At 43.4% G+C, this 9,462-nt stretch overlaps 1 protein-coding gene and 1 long non-coding RNA gene across 4 annotated transcripts; one reads left to right on the forward strand and one right to left on the reverse strand.

Annotated features, from left to right (window-relative positions):
- Positions 1-50: 50 nt before the first annotated feature.
- On the reverse strand, positions 51-7,267 carry PDCD2L (programmed cell death 2 like). Of its 3 annotated transcripts, none has more exons than XM_037878231.2 (7): positions 6,892-7,267; positions 5,731-5,894; positions 5,510-5,579; positions 4,561-4,958; positions 3,526-3,639; positions 2,346-2,497; positions 51-199 (listed from the first exon to the last, which is right to left on the reverse strand). In XM_037878231.2, the coding sequence occupies exons 1-7, from the start codon at positions 7,021-7,023 to the stop codon at positions 69-71; spliced, it is 1,161 nt and encodes a 386-aa protein (XP_037734159.1). In that variant the 5' UTR covers positions 7,024-7,267; the 3' UTR covers positions 51-68. The 3 variants fall into 3 exon arrangements, with proteins under 3 accessions (XP_037734159.1, XP_043382212.1, XP_037734161.1); XM_043526277.1 differs by lacking the exon at positions 6,892-7,267 and adding an exon at positions 6,629-6,768 and having other exon boundaries at positions 5,731-5,896; XM_037878233.2 differs by lacking the exon at positions 3,526-3,639 and having other exon boundaries at positions 6,892-7,237.
- Positions 7,268-7,448: 181 nt separating this feature from the next.
- LOC122462566 lies at positions 7,449-8,410 on the forward strand. The gene is made up of 2 exons (XR_006285205.1): positions 7,449-7,596; positions 8,318-8,410. It is a non-coding gene; the product is annotated as an uncharacterized LOC122462566 (long non-coding RNA).
- Positions 8,411-9,462: the final 1,052 nt, after the last annotated feature.

The following is a 9,462-nucleotide window of genomic DNA, read 5'->3' on the forward strand; positions in this document are numbered from 1 at the left end:
CATTTTGCTGCACAAATACCTTCATTTTACTCAAATAAGAACTTTATCTGTTCAAGAAAATAACTGTTTTATTTAAATAATTGCTGATCTGGATCTTCTTGTATAAAAATAAATTCCTCCAAGGGGTTCTGATGATTAGCTGGCCAACAGCTTCTTTCACACGTGTAAACTATAACTGTTCCAAATTCCACTGATAGATCTGAAAAAAGTAATATTTAAGAGTTTACAACATGTACTGTATTAGTGGTTAACATATTAAAAGGCAGGTGTTTATAACTGCATTCACAAAAATGTATAAGCAGTATACGCAACAAATAGCTATTTACATACCTAATTGGTCATTTGTTCATGTGCAGTTCTAAAAGTATAGCCCTTTCTCCACAGGTAATTAAAATATCTATTTACAGTGGGGCAGACAGGTAGACTGGTACAATTTTAAACAACTTTGGGATGCTAATTAGTGTCCCAATCTGGCAAACACTTGTGCACATGCTCAACAGCATGTGAGAAGTCCTAATGACTTAATTATAATGTCTTGTAAGCATATGATGGGCTAAGGGGGCACTGGCAGTAGCTAGGCAAAAGGACTACTCACATGCCTAAAGGTAAGCAAATGTGTAAGTGTTTACAGGATACTGGACTTAATTAAGTGCTAAGTTTCTGGACCCTAAAAAGTTCTTTGACATTATTAAAAAAAACAAATTATCTAAAACTCACATTCCACTTCATTCATTCCAGATTTCAAATACTAATGATAGGCTGATATTAATAATTCAGTATCTAAAAGAAAGTTGGACTCCAGAAGCCCAAGAAGGTTTGCTTAAGATTGATTTATGTTTAAGGAAAAACTATATCGTTTTGGTTATACCTGTTTGTCATCTATGCTGCAGAAATGTTCCATTGCTTCATAAAACTTAATTTGAATGTTAATCATTCTGTAATACATGTATAATTACACAGTATCTCACCTATCGGACGCCTCTAAAATATAATTATTTTCTAATGTGAGAATGTATATTTCATTATCCACCTTGTACAAAACAGCATACAGTAATTTAGAAATGAGATTTTCTCTTTCAGTTACAATACAAAATATTACTGTAATAGTTATAAAATTCAGATGGAAGTTTGGTTTTTAAGTTATCAATCCTTTGACTGAAATTCACAAAGAACTTTTAGCAGGCCTTGAACATACTACCTTAAAATTTACTGCAATTAAAAAAAAAAAAAAAAAAAAGACAGTGGGTCAAATTCTGTTCTCTCACATTTGTATCAACCACTGTGGCTTCAGTGAGGTTGAATGGGTATAACACAAAGAATATAGTTCAGTATGTATTTGGGAAATCACAATCCAATTTGCCTGGAACATCTTTACCATAATCTGCAATGTAGAAGGTTGGTTTCAGTGAAGCCTAAATGATCAGTGTTCTGAACTACATTTTGATATAAATACATAATAAATCAGGGTTTTGTTTAGTAACTAAACCCTCCTCACCACAAATATGGTTAACTTTTAGGGCTTGTCTACACTTGCTGTGCTGCTGTAGAGTTTAGTGAAGATGCTACCTATGCTGACGGAAGAGCTTCTCCTGTACTCCACCTCCCTGAGAAGCAGCAGCTATGTCGATGGAGAAGCCCTCTCATGGGCATAGCACTGTCTACCCTGGGAGTTTGGTTAGCATAACTGTTGCTCTGGGGTGTGGATTTTCCACACCATGGAGTGACATAGTTATACCAACACAAGTTAGTAGTGTAGACTAGGGTTTAATCTCCTTAGCAAACATTGAGTACTTTGTCACTTCAAGGTTTTAAAGAAAACCTTCTGAAATTTTTAAATCAACAAATTAAAGCTTCTTGTGTGGAGCTGCAGTCTTGTTTGTGATGAAACAGAATTTTAACAGATATTTATTCAGCTCTCAAGTCTTCAGTTTGGACTAGCATTACACGTTAATTACTATTCAGGGACAAGGAGTTTTCTAGACTTCTCTTATTGGAAAGGCACTAAGAAAAATATGAGGCTTTGATCAAACAATCCCAGAAAATAGGAACAAAACGGGAATGGGAATGTTGCTTCTCATTAAAAGGAAATTGAACAGCTAAAAATCGAACAACAGTGAGTCTTGTACAAGATACTGTCCTCACAAGACCCCAAAAGCACTGAGTACAACTTAACAGAAGGCTACCTTCAATATTAGTTGGCTTCTTGATTGGCTTAATGGTATTAAAAATAGTTATTTCATTCACTGTGTACATTTTGCAAGAAGCAGCCTAAATTCCAGTACACTATAATCATAAATCAACCAGCAGATTGACTAGTATTCAGTTAAAGCAACAAAAGATTTAACCTGCATCAACACTCTTCAGCATGCTGACCAGTGCTGGCATAAGTTGAAATTCAAAGACTCTGTTACTTCCACAGCTGTTGCAGACTGGAATCATTTTATTAACGTTGGATGAAGGACATGTTATAAATAAAGGCTGGCCACCCCAGGAGTATCTAGAGAAGAAAGAGACCCCTTATTTACATTTTTTGCAACTAAATCTCATTGACTCAGACACATGACAATGTCACATAAGTACTTGAGATTCTAAATCTAAGAGGCTGCTTGCCATACAAATAGGTAAAGATTCTGATTCTGGCTGATGCCCTAAGTTTTAGAAGTATTCATTCATTATTTACAAAGGTTAAAGTGGGGGAAAAGACTTAGAGGGTCATACGAGAGAGCTGGATGAGATAAAGAATGCAGCCTCCCAATATTTAAAAGAAGACAGAAGCCATTGACGGGTGCCTGTAAGATGTGCAGTACCCTCAACTCTCACTAAATGCAGTTGTGCAATTCCAGTTCACTGGGAACAGAGGGTTCTTAACACCTTGCAGTACTGTGATCCATTACAGTAAAGCACAACATTTCTGTTACAACAGATCCCTCATCTCCCAAGAACCACTGTTAAAAGGTAGCTTCTGCTTCAATGCAACATGTGGGATACTGTTCTGCACCTCTGAGAAGCACAGCACGGAAATCATAGTCCAAAGGTAAAGAAACTAAGGCGCGCCTCTCCATTTCTGGGTTGCTCTGGGGGCTGGGATGGAGTTACAACAGCTGAGTATCAGCTGCCCAGGGACAGCAATGCTGCTCAGGCTCTCCAATGATCTGTGGACTAAGGTTTCTACCACAAGCCCTGTTCCTGCGCGCGCACGCACACACACACACACGCCAGAGTCTCAGTAGTTGTCTTTGTCTTCCTCAGTTCTCCCTTACCAAATCCAGGGCTCTTTGCTCCTTCAACCATTTTTATTGGCATAGAGGAGTCAGAACAGGGGTGAGAATCTCACCTGTTCTGAACACAGTGTGTTTCTGTCATCTATACTGTATCACACACACCACACTTAGCAACTCTTACAAATTAAAATAATTTTTAAAACATTACATTTTCAGTGATGTCAAATCAAAGACTTGTTCATTCTCTGACACAAATGACTGACATTGCACCCCCACCAAAAACATGTTTAGATTATCAAAATACCTTAGAATTTGTTCATGACAGGAAGAAATTCTCTTCATAAATTTATGGAACACATGGTCCCTATTTTTGCCTTCACTCTTTTCATACTTCTCATTATCACCTTCACCTACAAAACTAGATGAATAAGGGGGAAATTTTGCCAATAAGGCGCACAGTACAGTATACATGTTCAAAAATAAGTATGGTTACTCTGAGGAAAAACACACTTGAAGTTTCTTGTTATATTACCCATAATTAAATGACACCTGTTTCTTAAATTAGAGGCAACCCTTTATTAAAGTGTAATTGATCAGTTTGGTCCTGATTCATAGATATTCACTGGCTCACAATCATTAAAGCTATTTCTAACTAACCTGTAATATAATGCATGAAATCAAATCCACCACATATTTGTTTATATCTAGTGTCATTCCCTTCTGTGATCTCTCAAAGCCCTTCCAGTTTTTAATTTTGGTATTGTTTTTATTTATTCCCAATACAAAATTGTAAGTCCTCTAACATACTCTTTCAAGAAGGTCCATTCAACTGAACAGGAAAACTACTTCAGAGAAGCATGTATGTATATCCTGCAAGTGATATCATCTTTCATACTGAAGTACCAGATTGAGCCCCCAATTTTCTATTGTGGGAGCCTATTTTACATTCTAACGGAGTGGCAATTGTTCCTGGTATAAGTGGTCAACTACACAAGTGTTCTAGCAGCATACAATAACTCTAATGCCCAAAATCTATTTTTCAGACTACTTCCTTCATAAAGTCTCTATGGGTCCATCTCTCATAGTCATCCAATCCCCTACTCAAATCCACAGGAAAAGGAAGTTTCAATACTAACCTAGGAAACTACAAGTATACTGGACATAATCCATACATGAAATATAATTAACTGTTAATATATAATTAAGATAGCATAAAATTGACTGATGCTCTAATGATTTAAAACCTGAATAGTGATTTAACAAATTTGGAAGAGGTCAGCAGACAGGAGCTCATCAAATGGTCTTCATTTAACAACACAGACTATAAGCCTATTCTCACCTTTCTGACATCAACTGTTCCAAATCAATGCCCTCCCTCTGCTGATATTCCTTTAAAAGTTTGTGTGCATGATCTGTATCAAGGGAGCCAGTGTAGTCTTCCTCATCCACAACACTGATGTAATAGGACTGGAATCTGGGACAAGAGGTAGGCATTACTATCCCATCTCCACATGGTACTGGCCTATGTAAGGAATCAGAGACATCTGTAGTTTCTGACAAGCTAAGTCCTTGAAATTGAGATGCACACTCTGTGGCTGTGGACAAGGAGGAACTGCTCACTGTGTTTAAGCCAAGTAGGTGACTGGTGGTTCGCACAGGACATTCTGTTTCATCACAAATTCCCCAGTCATCTGCTCCATCGCACCAATCCTTTGTTGCAAAGTTATTCTCTTGTTTCTGAGAATAAAAAGGACAATTTTCAAGCGCTGTGTCCCTGAGATATTTCACACATATTTTTATTGACACAGATGAAGGAACTAAGTTTCTCAATTTAATGCTTAATTTAATTTTTCCCCCAATGCTAGATACTGACCCTAAAACTGCCCAAAACAAAGAGAAACGTGCAAAACAAGTGTATAACATGCAAAGATTTATCTGTGGAATAAGATATATTATAACTTTAATATTTAAAAGTTGAATTCTTGTGGCAGGTGGAACAAAGGTAGGACTTACTACATAATTATGGTTCACCATTTCTGTCAAAAAAAACAAATGAACAATCTGCTTCATTTATTGTCAACTCAAATTAATCAATAACTGTACAGATTGTCAAGTCTATCAGTACAAAAACCATACATTTTTTATTCTCACCCACCCATAGTTAAAAAAAAAAGTTATAATAGGGAAAAAAATCTCAGCTGTGAAGAAAGTATACATTTTGTTTGAGGTTCCTAAATATTACACTCTATATATAGCACTTAAAAAGAAATCATACTTGCAAGTAATACCTGCTTTAATCTGCAATCTTGTGTTTCTTTTCCTTGCATCTCCAAATACTGGGAGCGTAACACTTTCCAGCTAAAGTGAAAAATAAGAAAGTGACACGTAAGAAAAACAAGTAATTAACGTAATAAAGGCAAAAGAAGATAACAGAATTCATTTTTTGTATTACAGTAGCACCCTCCCCCTCCCAGAAGGCTCAGAAGAGAAACGTAAACCATATACATACCTTTCTGATTTTCCCCAGCAGCCTTTCACAGCACAAGCAAATACATTAATGACACGGTGGAATAGTGAGCCTTCAAGGGGGCAATATATCTGCACTATGTGCATCAGGATGGCACCGCAGATCCCACAAGAAGGATAAGTCATAGTTACTGAAGGGGCACAATTCTAGGAGACAAAAAACAGTGGCCTTGATTAGAATGATTTCAAGATGCACTGCACAGTGTTATTTAATGAACTGAGACCTGCTAAGGCAGGGATATGAGAGAGGGATATAAAATTATGGTATGGAGAAAGTGAATATGGAAGTGTTATTTACTCCTTCACATAACACACGAACCAAAGGTCACCCAATGAACTTAACAGGCAGCAGGTTTAAACAAACATAAGGAAGTAATTCTTCACACAACACACAGTCAACCTGTGGAACTCATTGTGAGAGGAAGTTGTGAAGGTCAAAACAATAACTGGGTTCAAAGAAGAATTAGGTAAGTTCATGGAGAATAGGTCCATCAGTGACTATTATTAGCCAAAATGGTCAGGGGCGCAACCCCATGCTCTGGGTATCCCTAACTTTCTGACAGCCAGAAGCTGAGACTGGACAACAGGGGATGGATTACTCACTAAGTGCCCTACTCTGTTCACTTCCCTCAGACGCATCTGGCACTGGCCACTGTGGGAAGCTAGGCTAGGTAGCCCAGAGGTCTGACCCACTATGGCCTGACTTAACGTGGCTATGCAAAAACCCTTCAAATACCAGCCCGTGCTGCCAGCCAGGCCGAGACAGGGGCCAGGCGCACCTCGGAGAACTGAGCATGTACAATCACTGGAGAAAGCTGGGGTCTCCAGCAGCCTTTTGACATCCCCGGCTAAGCTCGTCACAGCGAACTTGAGGCTCAGCTCCTGCGGCGAGCCGGGCGGGCAGAGGCCGGTGCGTGCCGCGGGCTCACTGGGACTCGCAGCAGGCAGAGGTAAGTGCAGGCTCCGGGGGTAAAACGCCAGCAGCGTTGGCGCTGAGCCGCTGCCCGGCAGGGGCCGCCGCGCGCTGGATGTTACCGGCGGTTCGCTCTGCTGTTGGGCTTCGAAGCCGCCCGAGCCTCCACCGCCCGCAGCGACCCGGCCCGCGAGCCCGCCCTCCCCTGTCGGACACCCGCGGCCCCCTTACCGGGGAGCCGCCCAGCTTGCTGGTGGCCCACGACGGCGGCTGCAGGTTGTCCCGGCCGGGGTGCGGGATGGCGGCGTCGCGGAGACCCAGCAGCACGCGGGGCCCCGGAGGGCGGCAGGCAGAGGCGGCCATGCCGGCCTGCGGAAAGGGGGACGCGAGCGCGTCGTGCCACGTGACTAAGGCAGCCGAGAGGGGACAAATGCAGGCAAGGGAACGTTCCTCCCCGGAGTCGGAGCGCCGGGTTGGGGATTGCGCGAAGCCGCCCTCCGGCTCGCTCCCGGCAGCCCGTGTGCGGCGGGCGCAGGCCGCTTGGCGGCTGCTGCAGTAATCCGGGGGGCGGGGGCTGTGCGCACCTTGGATTGGCGGGCGCGCCTGGCCGGCGGATGGGGCCTGCGGCCCCGCCCCGCGGGCTGCCCGCTCCGCGCTGTCTGCGGCGTGCTGCCGAATAGACTGCCCCCTCCTGGCCAGCCCCGCAACGCTGCTGCCCGGGGCTCCGCCTCCGCCCACCGCCTGCAGGCGCTGGCGGCGCGCCGCGGTCACCGCGCCGGGACCCACGGCCGGCCTGCCGCTGCGCTGACACGCGCTCCATGTCGGGCTGCAAGTGAGATTTTCGTCAGAGGAGGCGGAGGGGTCAGTGGATCTACCACAGGGAGGGTAAATGCCTCCCGTGCAGCCGTGTCAGTCCCAGGCTATTAGAGAGGCGAGGTGGGTGAGGGAATGGGGTTGTCATTGTCAGCTTTATGATTGCAGGAAACCCACCATCCTCGCCCCACCCCGCTCACTCCACCCCCCCTCCTCTGTTGCTTGCTCTCCCCCACCCTGGCTCACTCGCTCTGGGCTGGGGCAGGAGGTTGGGAGGCAGGAGGGAGTGTGGGCGCTGGGGTAGGGGTTTGAGGTGCAGGAGAGGGCTCTGGGCTGTGGCCAAGGGTTTGGAGTGTGGGAGCGGGCTCAGGGCAGGGGCACGGGGTTGGGGTGCAGGCCCAGGAGGGGGGTTAGGTGTGGGAGGGGGCTCAGGGCTGGGGCAAAGAGTTGGGTGTGAGAGAGGGTTTAGAGTGTGGGCGGCGCTCAGGCAGCTCCTGGAGGCGGTGGCGTGTCACTCCTAGGCAAAGGGGCGGCCAGGGGGCTCTGTGCTTTCCCACACCCCCAGGCACCGCCGCTGCAGCTCCCACTGGCTGTGGTTCCCAGCCAGTGGGAGCTGCGGAGCCGGCGCTCAGGGTGGTACCTGTGCTGTGGGCAGGGGCAGCATGTGAAGCCCCCCTGGCTGCCCCTGCGCTTAGGAGCCAGCGGGACATGCAGGCCCCTTCCAGGAGCCCTTTCAGTGTCCCTTTTCAACCGGGAGTGCCAGTTGAAAACCGGATGCCTGACAACCCCATGAGGGAATAGTTGGTCCAGTACAAGATATTTCCTCACTCACCTTGTCTCTCAGCGCAAAAAGAAAGATACTGCATCAACAAAGAGCCCCAAAGAAATCTGATATGACTAATGCAATTAAATTTTACATTGGTGCAGGCGCTTAACAGTAAAAAGCTCTTAAGATTATTTATCTCACACTTTAATGTGCTTAATTTTTTCCCCCCCATATTATCTTTTTTCACATAATCTCAGAATTTCCCATCAGTCTAGGTTTCACTGAGGCAATAGAATAAGAACTTCAAAAAGTGAAGAGTTGACAGTTATGTATATAACATTTATAGGAAAAGGGGCTAAACAATAAAAAAGTGATTGTAGGTATTCAATGTATATTTATATGTATTTATAAATGATCTGGAAAAAGGGGTAAACAGAGAGGTGGCTAAATTTGGAGATGATACAAAATTACTCAAGATAGCTAAATCCAAAGTAGACTGTGAAGAGTTACAAAGGGATGTCACAAAACTGGGTGACGGGACAACAAAATGGCCAATAAGTGCAAAGTAATGCACATTGGAAAACATAATTCCAACTATACATACAAAATGATGGCCTAAATTAGCTGTTACCCATCAAGAAAGAGATGTTGGAGTCATTGAGAATAGTCCTCTGAAAACATCTGCTCGATGTGCAGCAGCCAAGAAAGCTGACAATGTTAGGAACCGTTAGGAAAGGGACAAATAATAAGACAGAAAATATCATAATGGCACTATATAAAGCGATGGTATACCCACACCTGGAATACCGCTGGCTGTTCTGCTCAGCCTATCTCAAAAAAGATAGATTAGAATTGGAAAAGGTACAGAGAAGAGCTACAAAACGATTGGGGGGTATGGAACAGCTGCCATATAATGTGAGATTAAAAACTATTCATCATTAAAAACTATTCAACTGTTCGTCTTGGAAAAGAGAAGATTAAGGGAAGACATGATAGAGGTCTGTAAAATCATGAATGGTGCGGAGAAGGTGAACAGGGAACTGTTATTTACCCCTTTACATAACATAAGAACCAGGGGTCACCTAAAGAAATTAATAGCAGGTTGAAAACATATGGAAGTACTTTTTCACACAACACATAGTCAACCTGTGGAACTCATTGCCAGGGGATGTTGTGAAGGCCAAAACTATAACTTTGTTCAAAAAAGAATTAGATGAGTTCAT

Source organism: Chelonia mydas, chromosome 12 (assembly GCF_015237465.2).
Source record: "Chelonia mydas isolate rCheMyd1 chromosome 12, rCheMyd1.pri.v2, whole genome shotgun sequence".
Taxonomy (NCBI): domain Eukaryota; kingdom Metazoa; phylum Chordata; order Testudines; family Cheloniidae; genus Chelonia; species Chelonia mydas.

Bases quoted from the DNA above. Each gene is read 5' to 3' on its own strand.
- PDCD2L (XM_037878231.2), bottom strand. From the start codon at position 7,023: ATGGCCGCCTCTGCCTGCCGCCCTCCGGGGCCCCGCGTGCTGCTGGGT. The intron at 5,895-6,891 runs GTAAGGGGGCCG...TTTGTCTCCTAG, and splicing joins GCAAGCTGGGCGGCTCCCCG to AATTGTGCCCCTTCAGTAAC. The intron at 4,959-5,509 runs GTATTACTTGCA...TTTTATTCTCAG, and splicing joins AAGATTGCAGATTAAAGCAG to AAACAAGAGAATAACTTTGC.